Source organism: Calidris pugnax, unplaced genomic scaffold (genome assembly GCF_001431845.1).
Source record: "Calidris pugnax isolate Ruff unplaced genomic scaffold, ASM143184v1 scaffold13, whole genome shotgun sequence".
NCBI lineage: Eukaryota > Metazoa > Chordata > Aves > Charadriiformes > Scolopacidae > Calidris > Calidris pugnax.
The window spans coordinates 9,584,221-9,610,859 of record NW_015090810.1 but is presented as its reverse complement, the minus strand read 5'-3'; the positions used below and the strand labels follow the sequence as shown (position 1 = coordinate 9,610,859).

At 41.2% G+C, this 26,639-nt stretch overlaps 1 protein-coding gene across 1 annotated transcript in view; it reads left to right on the top strand.

The window, feature by feature from the left end:
* Positions 1-26,639, top strand: part of LRRC16A (leucine rich repeat containing 16A) — a 184,020-nt gene that overhangs the window by 150,043 nt on the left and 7,338 nt on the right. The window contains exons 30-36 of the mRNA XM_014938618.1: positions 4,826-4,843; positions 9,583-9,649; positions 9,968-10,164; positions 14,231-14,337; positions 16,061-16,493; positions 20,925-21,003; positions 23,810-24,043. Of these exons, the coding sequence (XP_014794104.1) occupies positions 4,826-4,843; positions 9,583-9,649; positions 9,968-10,164; positions 14,231-14,337; positions 16,061-16,493; positions 20,925-21,003; positions 23,810-24,043 (1,135 nt within the window). The remainder of the gene's footprint in view (positions 1-4,825; positions 4,844-9,582; positions 9,650-9,967; positions 10,165-14,230; positions 14,338-16,060; positions 16,494-20,924; positions 21,004-23,809; positions 24,044-26,639) is intronic.

The following is a 26,639-nucleotide window of genomic DNA, read 5'->3' as shown; positions in this document are numbered from 1 at the left end:
TTTACTCTGAAATCTGGAGAACCTACTGAAAATAGCACATGGATGAGTCTGTCTCACTAAGAGTGCTTCATGGTTCTCGCTTCACCCAGAAGAACAGGAGGCTTGCAATTTTTCACTCTGCAAAATTGATTCCTCATATTGCAAGGAAAAAGAATAGCTGCTCACAGGAACAGGGGAGAGGAAGTCTGTGTTAGGGCAGGTGGTTACAGGGTACCATTAGATTTTGCTGTATTTTGTCAAGGAAAAGGAGGTTAGGATGAGCTATGTTACTGGAATAGGAACTTTTAAATAAATAAATAAAATCAAGAGTACGTGGTGCCAAAAGGCTACAAGACAGCTTCTGAGTCACCAAATCTCATTCCTGCTTTCACTGACAACTGCATCACACAATCCTATTCATAAATGTATCAAGCTTCCTTTCAAAACATCTCTGTCTCGGGCTAGAAGAGAACTTAAATAGATTATTTCTTCTGCTATTGTTCAGGTTAACTAAACCTCATTGCAAAGTGGTGGGTGTGTTTCTGCAGTAAGATCTTACTTCATGTGAGTAAAGATCAAATTAATGTGAATTTTGGAGGTCAGTAGTGACAGGATTGAAATACTGATCTGAAACCAAAAGCACTTAAACTGGTGACAAAAACCTTGAAGTAAGCAAATGTTAACAAAAATGAAGAGGAACGAGCAGGATAGAAAGACAAAGCGATTGAAAAGTCAGGGTAGTTTCATTCAAAACTGATCAGAAGAACCTCTTTTTATCTTGTACGTTTTAGCTGTGATGAGTCTCCCTGTAGCATTTCTCCTTTCAAATGTCACTGCATCAGCATAAGCAATGCATTGCCTGCACCCAGAGGGTCTAATGATGGTGGGTTTTGCTTGGATGACTTCTTATTGCTCTTGGTAGCTGTTCACTTCAGGTTGTCGGAAGGGCAGAGAGATGCAGAAGTTGTATTGGTGTTCAGTCCTGGGAAGCTCTAGGGCAGGCAGATACAACAGCTCCCATTCATAAAATCATAGAAAGGTTTGGAGTTGGAAGGGACCTTTAAAGATCATCTAGTCCACCCCCCTGCCATGGGCAGGGACATCTTTCCTCAAACTTGTTTAAATAATGTTATTGCACAGGGTACCTGACACAAATGGTCTTTGTCTGTCTTATAGCCCAGCTGCTGTGGAAGGTGCTGCTGGCCTCTTCATGAGCAAGTGAAAAACAGAACTGATGATACAGAGAATTGCTTTTTCTCTCGCAGGTGGTAGTTGCAGGCAGAGTTCCTTGCAGGGTACTCATTCAGATCACGAAATAAAAAATTCGGTTTAATAGTTTTAGGAACTGCTCAGTTTAATTCATGCATCTGATTTTTTACTCTTCATAATAAAAGCTTTGGATATTTATATGCAGGAATATTTATTAGCAGGAATTTTACGTTACTTGAAAGATGTAAGTGTAGAATTATTAATTAAAAGAATATATTGAAATACTTGGTGAAATATCACAGAGTATGAGCCACATCTCAGCAAGCAGAAAAGCAAAGGGTTCTTGGCTGGTAAAACGAAACAAGCTCAAGGGCAAATCTATTGAGCTTATCTTACTGCAGCGCTACTCCTTTTCTTTCAGAAAATGTTACTGTACAAAGTAATTCGAAAGGTCAGGCTGGTTTAGATGAGACTAATTGAATTAATTCTGAACCACAGCTTCTTCTCTAGAAATTCAACTCTTGAGGAAGGGAAGGAAATAAACAAACACACGCCTTAAATTCATGTATGGATCTTTTGTATGCCATATTTACTTACAAGATCTATATTTATATATAGTATTTCCATATAGAGGACAACATGCTGAAATATAAGGTCAGGACTAAATCCTTTGCTGGTGTAAAAATGCATAGGCACTACATTCAGGACAGTTGTACAAACAAACAGCAGCCTATCGCAGCTTGGCCTTGGTTTCTAAATGATGTGTTAGTGGCTTTACTCTTCTTGTCTCCTGTAAAATACTCCATTAGCTGTCATGGATTTTAGCACTGCATTTAACTTTCCAAGGACAATGGCACTCGAGGGGGAGATTCTGAGGACAGTGATTCAGGTTACCATTGCTGCTAGTGGGAAGTACGTAGCTAAATATCTGCAAGCCATGCTGAGGATTTTACCCTGGAAATCATGTTATAAAGCCTTCACTAGCTGAAATAAGCAAAAGCAACTTTACCCTGGAAATCATGTTATAAAATCTTCACTAGCTGAAATAAGCAAAAGCAACTTTCTGGTTTCTCAGGCTTTCTATACAAATGGTGAGACACCTGTGTGTCCAAAGATTCATATGCAAAAAGGCAAAACTGGTCAATTTACTGCTTTATAAAGGATACCTGAAGATTTTTATATTATTTTATTTTATAATGATAAACAGTTGTGTGACATCTCTGTCAAAGGTAATTAGGAGACTAGAAGCAGCGTGGGAAACGTCAATTGACTGAAATGGCCTCATGGCATCTTTACTGGTCAGGATTCCTTACAGCAAAAGAAACAGCAGATAAAATGCCGTGTTTTCTTATGCCTCTTTGTTAAAACAGCATACCCCACAAAATACATAGAGCGGAAACAATTTAGCACTGGTTGAAAATATTCTGAAAGAATCCTTGAAAATGGTTTTTGCTGACAGCTTGTTCCCAGTTGGCACGCTGTTATGATTCCCCAGTGCAATTTCTGGGTTTGTCTGGGTTTAATTTGGTTGGGGTTTTTGGTTGCGGGTTGGCTTTTTGTCTTTAGCAATGGCCCGTGCACTGGGAGGCAGACCGCTTTATTTTGCAGTTATGCTGAGAGCAAACAAAGTGAGAGGTTGGGTGGCCTCATGGTCTGTAGTACTGCAGGGGTCTGAAGACTGGCTTTAGGTTCTCTGCAGAGCAGCCAGATTCCTTGGTGACTTCAGTCAAGTCCCTTAGCCTTTGCTTTGCTTAATGGTGCTTCCTTGTCGAACCTGTTGCCTGCTGTGTGCCTCCCTCTCCTCCTTCTCCCTCCTTACTCCCCACCCACAAGCTTTTTAGCACCTTTTAACTTTAAAACGGCTCAGTAGTCATACTCAATAAGGTGAGATCACTGAAGTGTGGAAGGTAGGACTTTCCATAAGCCCTTCCTGGATCAGGACCAGTGACCTAAACTCACCCAAATCATGGCCTCCTGTTATATACATACTTTGGTCCTAATCACATTTGCAGCTGCTTGTATAATATAAATTAACTTTCCTGCTTGTGCATTAAATACACAGAACACACTGCAGTGCTGCCACAAATGCTGTCTGAAAGAGAAACCGTATTACAGATTGATTTTTTTTTTTTTTGATGTGTGCTAGAAATTTATTTTTAATATGGTTTCAGTTTTTGAGATGTTTCTCAGTGGATTCTGCGATCTCTCCAGCAATCTCAGAGCAACCTAGTGAATGGTAGTATAGAAGATGGGCAAGAGAAGAAAGAGCATGGATTCTGGCAGGGAAAGGGAGTAAGAGTGTATGTTTGTGTGGGTAGCATACAAAAATGAGAATAACAAAGAGGTGTGCCTGAATCACTGTTAGCTGAGAACTCCTGCTTGAAGTCAAAGTTTCTGATGGTAGAAGAAAATAAAAATTAAAAAAACCCAAATACATAAACAAACAAACAAAAACCCTGAGGACAGTAGGAAAACAAAGAAGTGGATCTCTCTTCAAGAACATTGTTCTTGCTATTCAAAGATAGCCCATTGTGTCTTTAAAACTTTTAGCTACAGTTAAGCTTAGAAGTATGAACCGTGGCAAGTGGATCGTTTTTGTTGAAAATGTCAAAGCATTAAACAACTGACCTTAATATCCCTTCAACAATTAAATTATGAACTTCATATTACGTGCAGACTGTTTTCACTGCTGATAATTAAATGCCAGTGCAATATCCATTTAAAGAAATGCAGCACTTTCTTGCCGAGAAGTTTAATCCAGACCATTGACTACTGACTTCTGCCACAAACACTATGCTAATACCTGCACGATTGTTATAGCAGCAGTTCCCTTTCAACTTGAAGACAAAACTGCACTTCTAATAAATGTTTTTTCATACTCTAAATTAAGAAGGAGCGTGATTGGTCATGTGCCTCACAAGAGGTGGGATATGGCATTGCTTCATTTCATTATGCCTGTGCTGCTTCCTTTTTTTCTTTTAATTTTTTGAAGGGGAGAGGAAAGGTCGCACTTTATTAATGGAATAGCATTTTTCTAATGTGCCAAAAGTGTTTGTAAACCTACGCCTCTAAACCTTATGGGAAGGAGAAATACTATTGTTTTGGATTAGGTTTATTTAAACCTCAGGAAAACAGCCTTGCACCCCTTCTCATTCTTTCAAAAGAAGCTTTGTTTTGTTTTCCTTGCTCTCCTGCTATCCCCAACATACTGCCAATTTTTAATTCAGAAGCTTCCTTCCTAGGAACAGAATTATAGGGGTTAATTTTCACTGCTGGTGCCAACAAAATGAAAAACACAGTAGATTGGGACAGGAGGTGGCAGGTTGGCACCATTGATGAGTGACATATATTAGAAACAAACATCTGAAAACCTGAATTTGTCCCAATAGAGATAAAAGAAGAGCAATCACACTCTTCTCTGGTTATTCTCTGGAAACACGAAGTGTATAGCACCTCCAGATGCAAGGGACTTTTACCTCATTCTTGCATGGCACCTTTCCTGCTAAGACTTCTAAGTGTTTTGGCTTTAGTTTTCTTTATTTTGGTGACTTCTGGTTTTTGCCTCCTTTCCTGAGAACTGCTATTGCTTTGTCTTCCCCATTCATATTCTTTTTTCTTTCTTTTTTGCTGCATGGAGACTCTCTGCTGTACAAGTGTAAGTATTTTTTTAGCTCTGCAGTTTCTGGCCTACTTGTTTGCGTTTTTGTGCTCCATTTGCCTCTGTACTGCCTTGCGAGTCTCCTGGGAGACTGTAGTGCCATCCATCTGCACCTACAAATGAAACAGGCACCAGTTCAGGGATGAGATCGGATTTTACAAAAAGATTCGGCTAGCGTACCTTCTGAATTTAAAGCATCCCTTGGCTTTAAGACCAAACCAAAGCAGAGTGTTGATGTTGGAGGTACAAGCACAAATGTTACTGCTCAGAAAGAAAAGCTACTGATTTGGTTTTTATATTCAAGCATCATCCAGCTTAATGAAAGAATGCCTCAAAAATGGGCAAAAACCGGGGCTTTCTTGACACTAGGACGAAAGAGATGTCAGGGGTTATCTCAGTTTGGTCAATTGTTTTTTCCTTTGTCTGGCTGAATCACCTTGAGCTTTTGACTGCTGTTCTCACATTTTCCGGCTGTCACCCTGATCAGGAAGCTGAAAACCCATACATTTTTTTGCAGGAAGGAGGGTTGAAGGGAGACTGGTTGAGGAGCTGAATTTCAGGAGGGAGGGGGAAGTTGTTCATTAGTTCGTTTGAAATCTTTTGAAAGGGAAATGACAGGAAGGTCACAGACCATCTCTGTATCTAATAAGATTGAATATAAATTGCTTAGGAGGAGGAGAAAAACATGGAAATAAAAGTGATTTTAGTTGTTATTTCCCAAGACACTAGTGTTCTTCCACAGTTGGTAAGATAATTTAAGAAAACTCAAGAGAGCTCATATAGTTTTGTGAGGAAGGGAGTCACAAGGGAGGAATCGTGGGAAGAGATCCTGGGAGCTTATAGTTAGCTTGGACATATGAAAGTCCAAAATATTTAAATAACCCCTTATTTAGAAGCATGATGGAGTCTTGCTGGCTCCCCTCTACTGCAGAAGGTTAGCTTTGTGGAGTTATTTCCAGAGATCTCAGTGGCATAGGTGCAGTTAAACTTCCCAGAGAACCTCCCAAGACCCAGTTGCAGTTAATGTTTTTATCTGTTTTGCCAGGCAGCCTAAAGTGTGCTCATGGAAAAGTAGGCAAAGCAAGGAAGACGTTCAGGAGGTGGTCTGCTAGAATGGAAGGTCTCTGGAAGATGTGGAAGAAGTGAAGGAGGGGAGATTCATACTAACAGATATTCCCCTGTAAAGGCCACGAGTGAAACATGAGGCAGGAAAGCCATGTGGTGCTTGTGTGGCCAGAGATGGTGGGAAGGCAGAAGATGCACGTCTGCCAAACCTGAATTGCTTCTATGAGCTACGGGAAATGGGGCTCAGGCTGGGGAGAGGCAGAGGTCTTTCCCTAGGAGTTCAGATATCTCCTCTGGTAATGATGTGTGCTTGACTGCTGTAGCATACTGCACAGCGGCTGAGATATTAAGCTGAGATTAAATCTGATATTTTGTAAAAAGAGCACACTGACCTATTTAAATTAATGCTTTGACCCATTTTGCTCTGTGTGTGATCTAGAAAGTTCACTTGGCAAGAAGCCTTTCATGCGTGCACTTCCTAAATAGACTAGAAAACAGAAGGTTTTTAAATAAAAGTGTATGTATAGCTGTTATTCATGCTGTTAAAGCAAATGGGAGGCATCTCTATCCCTCTGCCTTTAACCCCAGCAACCAAGCTGCTGATGGATCATGCCAAGCTGACAGTAAGTTACAGCAGTGATCCAGAGACTGGCTGATGGTCTTCAGTACAAGTTCTGCCGGGTCATCTGGGAGCATTTTCTTGTCTGGGAAGGAAGATGAAACTATTCTGTTCCTGGCTGTTGAGGATGTCTTGGAGCATTTAAATCCCTGTACAGGAACCTCAAAACTTGCCCTGGGCTGTTTTCCATGGGTGCCCTGGGCTGGTGCAGCTCTCAGCTTGTCTGTGTTCATCCAGAAGCACCCTGAACACTGGCTGTGGCTGTGAAGTTACCGAGCGATTTGAGGTCTCCCATCAGCCTTGTATTCTGTCCTCCTTTCTCATCTTCTTTAGCGCATGAGTTGCTGCATTATCCTACTAGATGTAATTTCCAGTCACACCGCAAAAAAAAAAAAAAAAAGTGTCAAACAGACTAAAATGCATGCAAATATACACTAACAAGAGAAATGGGCTGTAGCTGGAAGTAAAACCAGGGAACTGCTGACAGTGCCACCTGATTGCTGTTACCCAATGCTGAGCTGCTTCGTCTCCTCCTTACATGAGGTGCAGATGCCTTTGGTTGTTTCAGGTTTGGGTGGTGGATCGGCAGCTGTCCAGATGTGCAGTTCAGAGGCTTCCCAGCTGCCTACCCATTGCACCATCCACTGCAATTTCGACTGAAAAAGTTCAACACCTCTCCAGCCACTTGCCATCCAATCCATTGCACTTAATTTATTGGTGACTCTGAAAGTAATGTCTGACATTTTGATGCAGTAACACTTTGCCTGCTCGTTAGTTTCGTGGTAAGTCTGCTCAGGTGGCAAGCTATTTCCAGGCTGGTCTTCAAACTATTGTGTCACTTACTGACGCTTGTCAAATGTGGAAGTGGAAACCTGCAACGGCTGAAGGTATCTTTTTTTTTCCACTCTGCATCCACAATTAGAATATTTCATGAAATTTCCTGGATTCATTTAAAAAAAAAAGTTTTTTTTCCAGATTTTCTACAAGAGAAACCTGAGCCTTTTTTCCCACCGAAAAAAAAAAAAAAAAAGTGTCAAACAGACTAAAATGCATGCAAATATACACTAACAAGAGAAATGGGCTGTAGCTGGAAGTAAAACCAGGGAACTGCTGACAGTGCCACCTGATTGCTGTTACCCAATGCTGAGCTGCTTCGTCTCCTCCTTACATGAGGTGCAGATGCCTTTGGTTGTTTCAGGTTTGGGTGGTGGATCGGCAGCTGTCCAGATGTGCAGTTCAGAGGCTTCCCAGCTGCCTACCCATTGCACCATCCACTGCAATTTCGACTGAAAAAGTTCAACACCTCTCCAGCCACTTGCCATCCAATCCATTGCACTTAATTTATTGGTGACTCTGAAAGTAATGTCTGACATTTTGATGCAGTAACACTTTGCCTGCTCGTTAGTTTCGTGGTAAGTCTGCTCAGGTGGCAAGCTATTTCCAGGCTGGTCTTCAAACTATTGTGTCACTTACTGACGCTTGTCAAATGTGGAAGTGGAAACCTGCAACGGCTGAAGGTATCTTTTTTTTTCCCAGCGATGTGCATGGCAATAAAAGCAGAGCTTCATTGCCCAGACAGTGCTATCACTGCCCCCTCTGTAGTCTGCAGGTCCTTTTCTGGTCTTGAGAAGATGGGTAATAACTTTCCTGTTAGGAAAATCTGTCATAACCCTGAGCATGTGAATAGTGGCATAATAATCCTCCTGGCTACTTTGGATGGGAATATGAATTCAGTACATGTAAGTCTGTGCGCTGAACTTTCCATACATAAAAACTAGCAGATGTTTACCTTAAAAAATTCATAGTTTGTCTAAAATGTTAATGCCAACTATGTCTTTTCTGGCTTATGTAAAATTGATACTACTAAATTTGACTAACAATTCTGTTAATGAGTTGTGAGCCATAACAGCTTCCTGACTGGCACTCCAGATTTGAAGCCACTAGGCTTCAAGACTAGCAAGTAAATGGAAGTGTATGGATGTCACTAAAGCCAGCACATATGACAACTCTACCACAAAAGGAGCCCATCTTTACAGAAGCCGAGTCATTTAAAATTAACTCTTTAGAAAATCTGCAGGTCAATTTTTTGTTTAAAAGTCTTATAATGCTGAGCTATGTTAAGAGGTTCAGAATTGCTGACCCATGCATTTCCTGTAGCAAAAGTGTCTTTCTTGCCGTGCAAACTTTCAGAAGAGTTCAGGCAAGAAAATAATGGCAACTCTCTTCCAAAAATAATAAACTCAAGTCTTATGTCTGGGTATTTGCTCTTAAGGCATCATAGTCCTCCTTTTCTCAGAATGTGAATATAAGAAAAAGAATAGCACATAAATTTGAGTAACTCCACTGAATGTAGGCCAAGGTAACTTTCTACCTATTTTCAGCATATCTAAAGTCCAGGGAGGTTGTGTTTGCTGGAGATATTCCTAACACCCACAAGGTATTTTTGTTTTTTGAAGAAGGGCTGTGTGCTCCAAGACTGTGTTTTCCTAGAGAAGTTTGGTGACCTGTGTGGTGGTGTCCAGAGGCATAGATACCTGAATTTAAATCATTCTCAGTAGCATGTCATTAACAAAAGAACTGAAGAACTGTATTTTGTATGAAAAATAAAAGTCAGTACAAGGGGGAGACTATCGCTGGTATTGTCATGAACAGTGCAGGACTGGATGCAGTAATTAATTTTTCTGTGCCTCATGATCTCAGATGCAAAGGTGAGATTTTAATAGTTCCCTTGTTCTGCAGTTGGGGATCAATGAGTTAATGCTTGGAAAATTAAAATAATCATCCTGTGTCCAGCTTATGGTTTTAGTGGGCAGAGTAGACTACCCCCCTGATTCTATTCCAAGTCAGTTGAACAAAATGTCAATTTTGAAAAAGTTCTGAATGCTTGAGAAGGGGAGGAAAAAAAACCCATTCCCTCCTGGTGTTAAACACAATCAGATCTTGAAATGTTACATAGGCTTGAAGAACTGATTTGTTGGATAGAAAGGAAAAGGTGTTCTTTGTCATTTCTTCTGTTCTCTAAAGTAATTTTTGTTTTGTTTTGTGTTGATAGATGACTCCCAAATCAAAAAGGAAAAGCATCCACAGTAGAATGCTCCGGCCGGTGTCCAGAGCTTTTGGTAAGCGAGAATTTCTTAAAACCTTTCTGCTTCTTTGCTTGCCTGAGATTTTTCTAGGTAGTTCTTGATTGAAACGCACAGGTGACTGTCCCTCCCTCTGGAATGCATTTGAGGCAGCCACTGGTTGCTTTGTTTTGTGACTTTTCTAGTATGTTTGGTAGTAAATATTTGCTCACGGTGCTCTATCTGCTGACAAACATGTTGTGGCTGAGTTCTCTAAATGTGTTTGTAATTATTTACCACAAAAGAGAGGAATGACATTGTCTTTTGTTTTAAATAGCATGTTAAGTCTAATCAGAAAGTTTTGATTTCTCTTAGAAATGGAATTTGATCTAGATAAAGCACTGGAAGAAGTACCTATCCATATAGAAGACCCACCATTTCCTTCCAGCAGGCCAGACAAACGAACTTCTGGATTCATTTCAGAGCTGCCATCAGAAGAAGGGAGAAAACTGGAACACTTTACAAAATTAAGGCCCAAAAGGAATAAAAAGCAGCAACCCAGCCAAGCAGCAGTGAGTCTACATTAAAATATTGCTGGCGATGTCATCTGTTGATTGCGTTGTGCTGTCAGTCAGGTCTTGCAATGTAATGAGGACAACTGTTAGAGTTTTAAAAGCCATAAGCAACTACTTAATTTTTCTTCTGGTATTCGTGTCTTTCAGTGTGCAATCCCTATTACAAGCTTTTTGTCTTGTTTAACACAGCCTAAAGCCAGGATATGTTTTATCCTTTTTTTAATTTGCTTTTGTTTTTTCATGGAAGCAGTTTCTGGGGGTACTTGGAGCTTTCACAGGAAACGCACAAAATATCATGAGACTGTTCAATTATATTGCAAGTGTTTGTTAAGTCTTAATCCTTTTTTCTGTCTGCATTAAGATGTGGTAACTTGGCATGAATTCTTATTTCTATCAGCTCTCAGAGGAGCTACTCTGTGACACCCAGCTTCCCACAGCTCCTTAACTAAAGATGGTGTTCGGGCCAGCAAATCTGCATAGTCACAGATCTGTTTTTCGTGCTGGAGCCTGCCTTAGAAAAGCAAAACAGAAGAGCACTGTCTGTCTGCGAAAGGCATTGGTGTGAACCCAAGTATACGTGTGGGGGGTTCCCACAGTTCCATTTCCTAGGCATACCACATCAATAAAGATTTATTTCTGTGATGGTATGTCCTCAGGGCATGTAAGGACAGATCTGGAGGAGTTACAGAGCTATCTCGCAGCAACAGAGCACAGCTGATATGATAAGTAACCCTTATCAAGGGGCAGCCATTGCTTCTCTTGAGTTATGCTGCCTAGTAATGAATGTCTGTGGCCTCTTCTGCTCCCTGAAGATTGTCAACAGAGAGGACCCTTGAAAATTTCCCTAATGCTGGGAAAGATCGTATCAGGCAGCAAAGTGCTTTTTGCACCACTTGGAAATGGAGAAACCTTCAAGCAGAGGGGATATCCACGCCAACTTTCCATTTCATTCCTTGCACTTTACAGGGAAGGATAGAGGTAGCAGAAGGATGGACTGGTCTCCTCGTTGTATTGAAAACACATCTGTGTTTACTTCTCCCAGTTCCAATTCTGCAGAACGCACATGTTTTCCCAGTTGCTAAACTTGCCTCTCTTCCAGGCTTACTCAGCGCATCCCGCACCGTCTGCACAGGGGTGTGGAAAGAGAGGGGGCCAGTGCTCTGCTACCAGGTGTGGAACTGGGATGTACAGTATCTTGCTCAATAGAAACAAAAAGCTTTCTTCGTGTAGAGGAGAAGTATTGCTTCCCAGGATAGTGCAGTGTTGTGGGAATGCTGATCGTATCATCAATAATCCATATTGGATTAATTAGGAAATTTGGGCTTTATTTAGTTGCAGAAATTGAAAGGAACTTTTTTACTTAAACTCATTTGTCCCTGTCTTGTTTTTATGGACCATTTTAATTCCTTGCTGGTTCTGACTTCATAACAGGTCTAAACAAATTTTTTAAAGACTTAAGATGTTTGCCTTGATGCTTCCAAAAATGAAACAGCGAAATTTTGAAGGCCAGAGTCATGAGTGGGCTGTGGTGTTTTCTGCAGAATTGATTTGATGCTGGTTTTGCTGCTTTGAGAACACAGAAAAGGTTAGGAAAAGCACTTCAAATGTGAGAGGCAAAATCTTGACCTTTTCTACCACTTAAAGCAGGTCTGTTGGGTTGTTTGCTGTTCCCATTATTTCCATTTAGTAGTTTAAGGGGTCTCAGATGATCGTTGCTTTACTTCTCTGGTTTTGCTGGAAAACAGATTTGTCCTTTGTGAGCTCAAAAATATAAGAAAAAAAAAAGGGAAAAATGTGGGGGGGAAAAAAGGGAGAAATGTAAATTTTTAACTTGGAGTGTGTGGGAGGGCAGAAGAAAGATTTATAGCTTTGTCAGAGTTTTTACTGAAATGAGTGTTCGGAGGTGGGGGGAGGGGAAGAAAACCTCAGCACCACCCCCTCCCCAAATAGCTTTGAAGGAATACAACGAAACAGTTGTTTATCATTTAGATTTTCGTGAGATCTTAACCTCATGAGTTCTTCTGTCATGTATGAAGATTTAGTTCAGCAAAGAGGTGAATGTCTAATATATGAAAGAGATTGTGATTCATCTTATTTCTGCTTCCAAGCCAGTTTTCCCTTGATAAAGAAACATTGAAGGCTCACTTTTAAATTTGGGTTAAAAAAAATAATAATAAAATTGACAAATGAAAACTTAGGAGCGTTAGGAGTGTAAAACATGAAATAAACTACAGCTCAGTCTTTTACGTTAATGTTGATCACTAGAAGGCATTACCGTAAAATCTAGAAGAAAAACCTGTGCCTTGAGGACCTTATTAGGCCCTCAGCCTTTAGTACATTTTTAGGAACTTGCTGCTTTTTCAGATGCAAACTGTTTTCTTTTTTGAGGTAGATCTTCTCATTTGCTGTAAATTATTGGATTCTTGCATAATTCAGGAGATGCACTTGCCTTTGATACTTACATGTTTGTTCCTACTTACCTGAAGAGCTCCAGTATCAATATTAAATGGGTTCTCATTTCTGTTGAAATGCATGAGCCACTTTTGTTGACATGTTTTGGTTGAAATGTCAGTGTCCACTATTTTTGACTGAGAAGGTAAATACTTACATAGAGACAACCAGCACCAGTGGGACCAACCCAGGATATGCAGTCAGTATATGCATTGCTGCCTAGTGTCAGATGTTCCACCTAAACAAGTTCTTTATGGAACACCCCAGAGGTGACAGAGAAGTGTCTGAGAAGTCATTGTACTTCTTAGAATGAAACTGGTTTTTATAGAAAATGTGCAGTTTGACTGGCAACAAAGCAGTCATTAACAAATGGGCTCTTTTCAGATCAGTGTTACATTGCTACAGCAGGTATCAATAAAATATTATGTTTCATAACAAAGTAAATACTAGGCTTCTAACAAGGTTCAGCCACTGGAAAGTAAAGAGTTTCTTGAATGTGTCAAAGCATTAGTTCCTGTGCAATCCGTTACCCTGGCGTAATGAGGCTGGGTTTGATCTTAGCAGCTTTTAATAGTATTTATTTTTCTTTTTAGAGGCATAGAAAAGAGTGTGTTCCCTTTTCCAGCTGAAAATGGAAGCTGGGATTTCTCTGGGTTATGGTGGCAACTAGGAGATTCCTTGATTTAAATTGTTTCAATTGCTAACCCAGCTATTTTGCAGCTTCCTGCAGATTCCTGATGGGTAGTACTACCAAGGATACAACTGGGTTGGGTCCTGCAGAGTCCTTTGTAGTCACCTAAAAGGTTTCCCTATGGCATTTAACTTGAAGAAAGTCTCTCTACTGGTAATAGAGCTTTTCCACATCAAAGCCACATATGGGGGCTAGACCATGTGAGAAATCCTCCCAGGAGAAGGCATATTCCATCCTCAGGAGGCTGCAGAGACACCAGCTAATCTTCACAGGGCCTTTGTGGTTGGCAGGTATTACTAAGTCAGCCTGGTTTAGATGCCTCGAGTCACCCACATTCAAAACGTGGGCATTGAAACTAAAGAAAAGGAGCAGATTTTCCATTTTCAGATACTGGGTGAAAATCTGTGTTCAGTTCCTGAAGTGAAACACCTGTGTGTATTCAGAGTCTCTACTTTTGGAAGTGCTGGATCAAATGAACTATAAAAGGTTCTGTTAGCCTGCTGGAGCCCTTTTGCTAAATCCAAAATCCAGAACATATGTTTTTCTCTGAGCAAGGAAACAACTAGCTGTTGAAAACACTTTCTCTTCAGGTCGCCACCTGATCAGGATTTATTTTTTCCTTAACTGCTTTTTTTCTTTTCTAACTGAATGAATGCCCAAATCTCACAAGCCCAGGGCACTTTATCCCTGGCCTCATGCATTGTAGTATCCAATTTGTCCCTGGTGGTTTGGGTTACTTTGCGTTTGATGTACTGCATCAAGTGGCCTGACTAAAGGAGGAATTCCAGGGGTGATTCCATTGTCTGCACTGAGGTTTGGTTGGCACACGCAATTTTTGTAATGTTTTAACTCTTAAGTATTATCATTGAAACAAATATGCTTAGATTGTTATATACCAGAGAGAGTCTTTTCTTCTGTCAGGTGTCTGCTGGAGTGCCTCCAGAAGGGGATCAGAACGGCCTCATGGGGAGAGTGGATGAAGGCGTGGATGAATTTTTCACTAAGAAAGTGACAAAAATGGATTCGAAGTAAGTTCAAATTTAATTTTTTTTAAAAAGAAATAAATAATAAAAAAATTATCCTGATATCTGAGTAAAAAGCACTTCTAAGTTGTATTTGATTTCTGTTTCCAATATCCAGGGCTGCTGCTGTCAAAATCAGAAAAAACCTAAGTAGTCAAGACATTGTGAATTCAATTACCCTCCCTTAAAAATTACTATTTTGAAATAAATTGCTTTAATATACCATGTGGAGGGGATTATTGACTAGTGTGTATTGTTATAATTCACTTGACTTCATTTTACCCTTCAGTGGAGCTCATAACATCTGAAGCAGAGCTGTGAGGTTCTCTTCTCCAGTGCCGGTGGTTCACATGGGTGTCTCTGTCTAGTAAGGACTACTGTTGGGCACAGTGTTTTGAGAGATGACAGTAGATTTATGTTGTTTTAGAAATATGATAAAGACGTCTTTGATCAATTTCTACTATTTCAGATTTAGGTAATACATTAATCTGAAAGATACGTCTCCTTCAGCTTTGTATAAGGGTTTTACAGCTTATACAATTGCTTTGTAGGTGGTTGTATATTTACAGAACCATGCATCTAGATGTTCTTGCATTCATGCGTGTTCCTGCACGTACACACACAAAGACAGACAGACACACAAATACTTACAGAAATGAGAAAGCTCAGGCAATTTCCAGGCAACTTGGAATGACCGCTTCTGTGCTGTATGTGACATCCATTAAGGAAAATGGTACGTGTTAGCTGGTAGATAGCTGTGGCAGGAACAGCAAATGTTTTAAAGTCACTCTGAGTTATAAATATCTATAGTGACATGTGAAGCCATGTGTGATACCCTGTCTGTAGTGGTAAAATTATGGTAGCTTTGAAAAAATGGATTAGCCGGTTTAAGTTCAAGGTGCTCACAGACTACTGTATCCTCCTGTGCTTCCCTTGGGCATCTGCCAGCTGCTTCTTTTGGATGTGCCCATGAACTTGCACTATCCCTGTGTGCCCATCCCTGGCCATGCCTGTGACCAGGGATCTTTGCTCCATTTGTTGCAACGGTGTCTTTTTCTCCAGTTGGGGTGCTCATATGCAGATGTGTTATGTGCTCAACTTTCCCCTCAAGTGTGAATACTCTGCTCATAAGATGCCTGTAGAAAATCTTACTGGCAGGTGGGTTGTTTTGGGTATTTTAATTGATTTTGAGGATAATCATCTCTACTATAGAGTTGATCTCTCCGTGTTCCTTTACTGAGAGAAGGTGACTGTGCCAACTAGTTCCTACTTCAAGCAGGGCCTTTAACAGAACAGATCCCCCAAAAGCTGTGTAAATCATGTGCCTGGATCAGTTGTTCTCCTTCTACTAGTGGGCAGATGCAAATGGGAGGTAGCTTGCTCTGGAAACAGCAGAGTGAAATTGTATATGCATAGACAGCTTGGGCAGAGCTCCACTGAAGCAACACCTCACTGGTGCTGGAAACAGCTGGGGGTGCCCAGTGCCGATGAAACGGCTGCCTCTCTTCATTGTACCATGCACAAGGCCAGCACAGGAATCCTCATGACAGTATGATCAATGTTAATTGTCCAGTTTTTAATTTAGGGAGACCGGCTAATGACTGAGCCTAGGGCAGCGTATGGATCATACAAAACATTGGCTTTGGCCAGGAGAAGTCATTTGGTACTATTTAAAAGAGAGGAGGGAGGAGGGGAGTGAAGATTTTAAAATGTCTGTGTCTTTTATTAGGAGACCATCAACTAAAAGTTCAGACAGCAGTGAGCCCAGTGAAGCAGGTGATGAGAAGAAGAAAAGGGACTCAAGGAAGAGTGGCTTCCTTAACTTAATCAAATCGAGAGGCTCCAAATCTGAACGTCCCCAGACTGTGGTGGTGGCGGAGGAGCCCTCCTCGCCCAAGGTTGCTGCAAAAAGTCAAGCTGCAGACACAAGCAAGAAGGAGGTAAAGCCTGCAGAGCAGAATGGGGGTACAGAGCGATCAGAGGAATTAAAGACACCAGACTCGCTGGAGGAGGCACAGCCAGATGATGCTGCAAAAGCTGAGAGGGGTGACAGCAAAGGAAGCCCACAAGGAGGCCGGAGGTATGGCGTGCAGGTGATGGGCAGCGGACTTCTCGCAGAAATGAAAGCCAAGCAAGAGAAGAGAGCAGCCTCTGCTCAGAAGGTGAAGGCAATTTGATTTCTTTTGAATTGTTGAAAAAAATGAGCAAGAGCTAGGTGTCTTCAGGCGAGGTGGGTTGGGTCTACATGGGTTGGTGGATGGGTCTTGAGACATCAGTCCTGCTTTCCACCAGGGATTTTAGTGTTCCTGCAAGAGGATTGCTCTCTGCTGTGGTGGTTGAACATGAATATCTGGCCAAGGACTAGGCTGCACAGGTGGAGCAGGAGATGCACCCTTAAGCCTACACTTTCTCTCCTGTTGTGGAGGAGGCACCAGCTCTTGTGCTTTATGCCAGGCCATCACAAGCACAGAAGAGGACACATAATTGTTTGCACATATTGCAGAGTAATTTGGGTGCAATTAGTAAGCACAGTTTGGATGTCTCCACTCTATATGATGCATGGTTGGTTCATGTGTAATGGAAGCATGCTTTACGAAAGGTAAAGCTAGGACACTCTTACTGTGTGCCCCCTACGCACTGGTTCCTCAGGTCTTTAGCAGAGTTAATGGGAAGCTACCTGTACTCTTTCCTTTTGGAAGGCAATGTAGAAAGGTGGAGAGGTGTACTGTATTTTAAAGTATATACTCCATGCAGAGAAGTAAATCTGGCTTCCAGACATTGTTTACAGCTATTCAGCTTATACTTTTCTTCTTGCACTTTTTTATGCACTTTTGTGCCACACCTTATTATTTTTATGCCTTTGATTTCTGTTTTTCAAATGCTAACACACAAATAAGCATACATTCAAAAAAATTATTTTTTTTCCAATTACGTATCCAGATTCCCTCCGCTCTATGTAATTTTCTCCTCTTTGAAGTGCTGATGCTAAGCCAGAACCCTGCTTCACTTCACAAACATGTGGAGTGGGATATTCTTGTGTTACTCCAAAGCATTATGTGCTAACCTATTTTGCCTGATGCCCATTTCCCATTGAACTTGCCCGGTATCAGCCCCTGCTTCCTTCCAGCTGCCGTTTACATGTTCTAAAATTACCAAAGGAACAGCCTTTTTTCACTCCTCCTCTCTTCCACTTCATCATGCAGGGCACTCAGATGCTATCCATTCTCCACTGTTTACTTCTGTGATTTGGAAGGTGTTACCTTATGACAAAGCTCATTGCAAGCTTAGCTTGGTTTTTCTTCCTTTAACACGTTGCAGAATTGTCTTGCTGTGACTGGGCAAGGCACCCAAAGTTCATTTTTACCTTTCTTCACACTCTTACAGTGCCTGCCATTATCATAGAATCATCATAGAATAGTTTGGCTTGGAAGGGACCTTTAAAGGTCATTTAGTCCAACCCTCCCTGCAATGAGCAGGGATTAAGTTGCTCAGAGCCCCGTCCAACCTGACCTTGAATGTTTCCAGGGCTGGGGCACCTACCGCCTCTCTGGGCAACCTGTGCCAGTGTTTCACCACCCTCATTGTAAGAAATGTGTTCCTTATATCTAGTCCAAATCTTCCCTCTTTTAGTTTAAAGCCATTACCCCTTGTCCTATGGCAACAGGCCCCGCTAAAAAGTTTGTCCCCGTCTTTCCTGTAGGCCCCCTTTAAGTACTGAAAGGCCACAATAAGATCTCCCCAAAGCCTTCTCTTCTCCAGGCTGAACAACCCCCACTCCCTCAGCCTGTCCTCATGGGAGAGATGCTCCAGCCCTCTGAGCATCTTCATGGCCCTCCTCTTCCAACAGGTCCATGTCTTTCCTGTGCTGAGGGCCCCAGAGCTGGACACAGAACTCCAGGTGAGATCTCACCAGAGTGGAGTAGAGGGGCAGAATCACTTCCCTGGACCTGCTGGCCACACTTCTTTTGATGCAGCCCAGGATATGGTTGGCTTTCTGGGCTGCCCCATTCCTGCAGACCCTAGGGTCTTGAAATAGGCAGACTCAAATTAACGCAGTAGTCTATGGCTCATTAAAGACACCCTCAGCATAAAAATTATTTTTCTAAAGCAATGAGCAATTTTCACCTTTCTCATTGGTGCTGAGTAGTACCCATGAATAGTCTCACTGATTGCTAAGACACCAAGTTTTCAAGTAAAGTGCCATATGATTTTAAATAAAAGTGCTGTGCTCTACCCGTAACTTATAAAATACTCTTACTCCAGGTTATACAAATTTTGAACTGCATAAACTGTGTGTGTTTGGTGCTTTTCAAATTCTTAACACTTGTCATCTAAAGTTAGTCAGGTCTGCAATGATGTGTCTGAGGCAAAATATTAGCATGCTTTTTTTTTTTTTTTAAGTGGGGAGAGTAAAAGTCTGCTTCTGTTGATTAGCTTTCATAGCATTGACTGAAAACTTAAATTTAATCTATCAAAAAGAGAAGTTGTTGCCTTTTCCAGGATTTTTTCCACCCTTTGCTTTGTTTCTCATTGGTAAGCTCTCTTCATTGAGCTTTATCATTAGTTTTCTGTTTTCTTTAAGCTGTTGGTGTATGAATATGAAAAGGAGAGGCTGTTAAGAAATTATTTGTTTCAGAATTAAAAAAAAAATCAATCTCATTGTTTGTTAGATTTTGTAAAAAAATTATATCTACAGAGTGCAACAGTAGGTCCCTTTTTTTTTTGTATTGAGTGACAAGAAAACTTAATTGAAACAGGAATATATACACAGCAGGGCACTGAGTTATCCATTCTTAATGTTGCCCAGACCGTGCAAAATCAAACTGCTGTTCAAAAGAATTTATCACACACTTCATCCTAGATCACAATATCGAACAATTTATTTTTACACTTTTATTCATGATATTCATTAAGATGAAAATCATATGGTATCCTGATGGTTGAGCTACGGAAGAAAGCATCCTGCTGCTGTTACATTGTTTAGGATGGGTATGACATCAACTTCCCTAACATCTTCAAATGTATCGGAATTCCAGTATGATAGAAAACTGTATTTTCCTTTAAGGTACAGATGGCTGCTTATATTCTGAGCTGTTTTCCGTGAAAACAAAGCCAGAAGGAATTTACTATTTTGTTCATACCCTACCGCAGTCTTGTTACAGACACAAGTGATGAGCAGGTGCACAGTAGATGGAAAGATGGTAGATGCTTTTTTGTGTTATTTTGCTTAGAATACAACGTGCGAATTGGCATTAATGGTAGAGAGGAATATTTGCAGATTAACGTTGCCTCTAGGCATACATAAAAAGATCTTTTAGCTCCATCTAGTGTTTACAGATTGAATTTTTAAATACCTTGAGCAAACATCATCTGTAACCTGTTTATTCACTCGCAATGGCACCCAACTCTGTAGTATTTCCCAGCCTTACATGAATTCCTATTAAAAGTAGAGCCTGATCATTATTTATCTGCATGATAAATTCACCTGCGTTTATCCGACATGATCGACAGCTTCTCAGGGTAAGTTTTTGCAGCAAGTGGTTAGTATTGTCTCAGGACCATAAGCAGTTTGTAATGTGTGTACAGTAGGTGGCCAAACATGCTAACATCCTAATTGCATTTTTAAGCACTACACTAATAGATGCCAGCACTGGCTTTTGTACTTGTCTCTGTATGTGGTTAATTTCCCCAGTAGACCCATAACTAGTGAGGGAAGGAGGAGTTATGGTGAAATTAGTTTTCACGTTGTTGTACAGCTCTCTTAAAAGTCATTTACTGTAGCTAAGTGTTATGCATATGTCTTCACTATTTATATAGGAAAATGGGTGTTTCCGTTCTCAAAGTTTGTTTTTTTCCAAGGTGTGGGAGAAAAATCCAGTAAGTGGAGAGTAGTATTCCCTTCAAAAATATATAGCCAAGACAGTCTTACAAAGAAACACATGGCTTTAGGAGGTGGATAAGTGAGAATTTTGCCAAAATATCAGTTACAGTCAAGAAATGGGAATAAAAATATGAGTTTTCACCCAGTAGTGAACTTTTCCACCCAGTGGTTTACTTTCAACAAGTAAAGTCTATTTGTTTTAAAAGCAATATGGTAATTATGTGGGGCGCTGCAGCTTCTGTAGTTGTTTTTTTTATCTAAAATGAAAAGTTATTCTTGTACGTGGAAGAGTATAGGATCCATTCAGCAGTCCTATATACAAAATCTAGACTTTCAGAAAAGGTCTTTTTGTTTTAAACCTAAACAAGGAATTTTTAAATACAGAGTTATCTTTGATGAAAAGACTGTTTCCAGCTACCACCTTTAGTTTCAGCTCATGTACATTAAGAGACCTGTTGCTGAGGAGGCAGGGTGTCATCGCAGCTTTGCTGTGTGCGTGGCAGTATTATTATCAAATCAGCAGTTTTCTTCCTACTTCATTAGATCTCCAAGACCTGAAAGAGAAACAAGGAGAGAGAATCCACCATTTATTACTATGACTGTTTTCTCTGCCTTATCACTTCCAAATGAGAGGGGTTTTTCTAACAGAATGACTTGAGTTGTATTAATTATAGATGTATTATTAATATGAGAGTTTTTCTCACTCTTTCAGAAACTTGGGAATGACACAACTCCCAGAGAGTCTTTTGACACAGCGTTGAGCTCAGAACGACTGGATGGAAGTGGTACAGGTACCTTTTTGTTTTCCTGGAATTAACTCTTTATAGAAAACGTGCAACGCCTGACCCTCAGAAATCTTACTTTCCTCTCCAGATGTGTTCCTACAATTGCTCAAGTGAAATATGAACTTCGGCAAAGTGAAAAAGATTAGAAACAAGCTCACTTTTTGTACTATGTTTGACAGCACTTCTCAGGAAGTCAGCTCTAGGGCTGAGTTGACGGCTCAACTTTTTACTTTTGTGCTTCACTCTCGTGCTTCGTGTTGCAAAGGAGGGAAAGTACTTGGTGCATGTGCCTGGGGCGCCTTCAAAAGGATGCTGACCTGTAATGGGACCAACGAAGCTGAAACTGAACCCAGCAGCCAGCAAAAATGTTGGCGCAGGGAGAAATGAAACTCCTGAACACACTTGATCACCTAAATGTGACCAATTTGCAAGGTTTATAGTAGTCAGTGCAGGTACCAGCTTGAGTAGTCCTGGCTTTGACCTGTTAAAATAGACATCTCCTAGGCAATGGCAGCTGGTTCTTCCCAGGGCTTAGCCAGGGCTGCCTGCAAAGCTGTGGAGGCCCTGGGATACTGCACACATATACAGAGTGGAGTTCAGTCTTGTAGTGCTTACGGTGCCGATTCCCTCTGCAGCTGGCTCTGCTGTGCACTGGCCAAGGGGCCCTTGTCAACCTCTAGTCCTGGGCCCTGATGCGACAGAGCCTACAATGCAGCCACCCGAGTACAAGAGGGAAGTCTGGTCTCTGGGCATACATACAGACTTCTGGGACCCCCCTGTGAAGTGTTCAAAAGGGATTCAGATCTGGTGATGTGTGTGTGTTACATCCTGTGGACCAAAGGAGTGGCCTGAACTGGGAAATTCGGGTCTGATTTCCCAACAGTGGTTCTGGGTATCCCGCAAGCACGACGTGTAGGGTTGCTGCAATATACAGAAGCATGGCTGAAAAGCCAGGCTGAAATCTAAATCCATCTTGGTTGAGTGCTTCAGAAATCCATTTTGAATTTTTGTACATTTCTAAAGCTCATTTTAAAAGACAGCATATCAGAGCGTACTGAACTCTGTAAAGCCACGCTATTAGAGCCTGCTTGTCTTTTGAGGAGGACCTTGTATACTGTGTGTCTCTCAGTGTCATCAAGCTGAAATCAGAGGAGCAAGAATAGTCAGTGCTTGGGGCATTAGAGTAGTTGGGGGTGTCTGACCCCGGTTTTTCTCAGGTCCTATTCTCTGTGTATGACACATTTCACCCCCACCTCACTGCATTGTGCACATCCCTTCCTTTTGGCCTCCAGCTGTCAGTTCTGTCTTTGCCACTCTTGCTTGAGAGCTCCCCGAGGCTGTTCTTGGCTGTTGTGACTACAGTTTGTCTTTGTTTTGGGTTAATTTATTTTAACTTACTGGGTTCTAATAACATTAGTAGGCCCGAGGTTAGGAAGGCAAGAAAGAGAGTTAATGGAAAATTGCGGGATGTTGCTATAGGAAAACTATAGATAGTGATGGTGAAAGAGAATAAAGGGGCTTTTTATTCCTTGCTTCACGTCTGATTATCGCCTGCTTTTTCTGTATGCACACACGCACAGGTGGGTAGGGTGTCCTGCTGTTTCGCTTACAGCATGAAGGCCTATTGCATGCAGACACCAGCTCTCCCTGTCACGCACTCGCACAAATATATATGCGCCACACAACTCTCTCTCTGGTTTGCCGGAGTTTAACTCCAGCTGGGCTGAAAGCTGGAAAAACGTATTGGAGATTGGCTTGCAGTAAACCATATTGACACTCCCCTCCCTCCCGCTGCCATTAAAACTCTGTGCTCAGCACTTTTCTAACAAGTAGGATTTCTGAATGGGAATAGCAGGTAGGTAGGTCAGGCCGTCATCCCTGAGCACATACTTGGCTTTGCCAGGTACCTAGGCCACCAGTCTGCATTCCAGTTAGTCTATAATTCTCTTCTGAGAATAAAGATGTGCCAATTGTTGAAAGTCCCAAGCTAACATAGAAGTTCCAAGTTTATCGTTATACCTGCCACATCCAATCCTTCAACCTTCTGAAAGCTGCAGAGTAGGAAAGTAGGGCAGGCATTTTGCTTGTTTGCAATCTAGAGTCCAGCAGGCTTTCTACCAACTTGCACAGCTAGATAGGACTGATTTATTGCTTGGAAGTCAGTGTAGCTTTATCTGTAAATACCTTGGTCTTTGTTTGGGATAAATAATATGTTCGTAAACTTGCTAACGTATGGAAACCGTAATCCATTTACAGTTTTATTATATAAATCAAAATATTATATAAAGAGTACTTTGATCTCGGCTAAGTTTCAAAATCTCCTCTAGAGCTCGCTAAAAGCAACAAATAAAAAAGACGTAGCCTGCTGATCACACATTTGGGATTTATTTTCTGGGCCAGGATTTCTCTGTTGATCTTGGATACCCAGTGTTTTGTCTGTAGAGCCACAAACAGCCAAAAGATGCCATTTCCACTGATCCATCACCACTTTCTCAGGAGGTAGGCTGCACCATCTGCTCCCAGAAATATGAAGGGAGAATAAGGTCCAGACAGCCATCGCCCCAAATGTATTAAAAAGGGGGAGATGCCGTCACATCTGAAGCAATTGAATTATGAAGCTTAGCACATATAAGAACTAGTGGGCTTAGATGCTTTTCTTGCAATGATTTTGAAGGAAATATTTAGGAGTCCTCTTACACATTCACTCAGGAGTTATATGTGAACAAATGATGGTATTTTTGACGGAAGCATATCTCTGCATGGAGCCCTGTGTCTTGCAGGAGACTTTATTTTGTGTGTCTATTTATTTTAGTGCCTAAACTCCAGCAGACCCTTCCAGAGAGTCGGTTTGCCTCGAATAGAGGTGATTCCATTTCAACAGCATCAGAAAAAAACTCAAAAGCTGAACCAAAGGCAGAAACTGGTGCAAAGGCAAGAAGTTCTTCCAATACACCAACCAGCCCAAAACCCCCACTGCAGTCAACAAAGCCCAGCCTGGCAGGACGACCCACGGTGCCACAGAAACCACGCTCTGCCTCTCGTACTGGTGAGGAATTCTTCTGGGCATTTGTTATCCCCAGCTGGGTACTTCTGAGTGGTATTTGTGTGGGCTGTGGAGGGGACACCCGTGGCCATATCCTGAACAGAAGCTAAATGTAGAGGGGTGGGTTCTTCAGGCACTTGCTCTTGACTTAGATCCTTCTTTTCTACCTCCCTCTGCCTTAATTCAAATAAACTTATTAAAATGGTTTAATCTGTGATGTGCAATAGTAAAGCCTGAGGAGAAGCTGTTTTGAGTTAGCCTGCTTTCATGGGAGAGGAGAGCATGGAGAGCTACTTCGTTATCAAAGCCTTGTTGTGGTAGCATCGACAAAAAAAACTATTTCCTCTAAACACCTGGCTGTAAATACAAGTCCTTGGGGTTTTCTGGCAGGTGGATCTTGGCCCCTCGAGCAAAAGCCTCTTATTCTTAGTAACTTGCACAAACCGACTGTCTCATTCTCTTTTTCTTTGTTTTGCCTTTGTTTCTTTCCTTATTGCTTTTGACTGGAAATAATTGTAACTGTGCTTTTATAACCCTGCAAGACTGCCAGTTGAATGACTATAAACTTCTGCTCTGTCCTAACCTTCTGCCCAGATGTTATCTCAAGGTTTCCAATAGCAGGAACTATTTCAGCAGGTCTCCCATACATTTGTCTGTCCACTATTTAATAGGCCAATGTCATCACCCCCTCTTCCAAAACTACAGACACTGCAGCTGAGGGGAATTAAATGCTGGTCACTGACTCCCCTGGTAGCTATGGCCAATACAGCTTATTAATTCTTAATGACTGAAAAAGAGTGAGCACAGCCATCTGCAAGAGCCCGCAGACCTCTACACTTTTCCTGTACTCACTGTTGACCTTAGAAAGATGTAATTTCTGGTGAGGACGAGGGGGCAGAGGGATATTGCAGCCTCCTCCCTGCACTTGATGTGTAACCTGAGCATTACTTAGTCTCTGCACTCAGAGACTAATATTGTAGAATACTGTTCAAATGCAGAATCACCCTGAGGTTTTAGATGGCTTTAAATTTATTTTATTGACCATTTTACAAGTGGTCATAAAAGTGAGAGGTGTCGGGAAAGATGCTCATGAGGATGAATACAATAGGAAAGCACGGCTTATTTGGTGATGCTTAATCTGTAAAATAGACAGTGTGTTATCTCGAAATCTGAGGTATCAGAAAGATCTGAGCTATCTGTTTCTGCCAGCTCCTATTTCCTGCAGAGAGAGCATACTGCGGGTTTAACATGGAGAGTAATTAGTATTTACTGATAATAGTCCAGCTCCTTGGGTGGCAGTAAAAGCAGCACCATCTCTGTTGCAGTCTAGCTTCTATTCTAGTACTTGTAGCAGCCTGCTGGCTAAGCGTGACCAGGCAACGAGATGAAGCCAAGTGATAATCCTAGCTACACCCTTTCTCCCACTGTTGTTTCCAGTGGTGTGGCCAAACTAACAGTAGCAGATTTTTGCTAGGTAATCTGAGGAAAAAGGAGCACAGCTCAGATGTCCACAAATCATCAAAGACTGAAAGTGGCTCCTCAGTGAAGCACGTAACAGCTTTACTTCAGAAACACATAGCTGTGTTTGCCAAGCACTGTGCTTATCCATATGTTGATACCAAGCTTCCCAAAGCAACTGGCCTCACAGGCCCATCAAAAACATGGAGAAGGCCCAAGAATTGGTGTATCTGTCTAGATCAAGTTGTATTTGGAAGGTCATCACTTTCCTGTGCTGAAAGTAAAAAGATTGACTCCTTTGCAGTGGCTCCTTAAAAGTGAGATAAATTCCTGTTACTTTCCAGGGTGTAACTGAATTAACTTGTTGTACAAATATGCAATACAGGTGATACTCTGAGTTCCTTTTTCCTTCTGTCCTTCTATCTTTCCTTCTAATGTGTCTTCCTAGTTCCTCTGTTGCAGATATACGTCACTGTTTACTCCTTGGGAAGCAAACATACAAGCAGTTTAAGTAATTCCTTGAATCTGTACTTCCCTGCTGTCCAAAGGAAGGCCCTCTAGTGCAAGTCCTTTCTGTAAGGACTGTAAAGAGGGTAGTCAACTCCCCATACATAACACATATCCAGCCTTTTAGAGAAACAAGATATCCAGATGGTTTAAACTATGGATTTGAATTTAAATTCCAGATTTCCTCACAGTTTAGAGGACAAAGTATTTTTTCTATTTAGAAAGTCTTTGCAGATGCTATCATGTTATGTACTGGCAATTTATTCCTGGAAGTACAGAGTTCTGTAGGCTATTTATGAAATTTGTTTCACTGTTTCACTTTTATGCCTTGTGACTGTGAAACAGGACATCTAAATTGATCGGTTCATTATGTTTCAGGACAATAAAAATATAAATAGAACAAATATTTCCAAAAATCCATCCAAAATATTTTTCAGCTGTTCTTTACAAATTGCATACTTATGTCTTGCAGGAAATTCAGTTGGTCCCATCAGATTTCTATTTGAGCTACAATAGCAGTGCACATTAAAAATGCTGAAATTGAGATCTTTGCTTTGGCAGTTAAAATTCTTTCACCTGGATTGACAGCCATCATGTGTTCTCTTGACATAATGTAAATCCCTGAATACTCCTC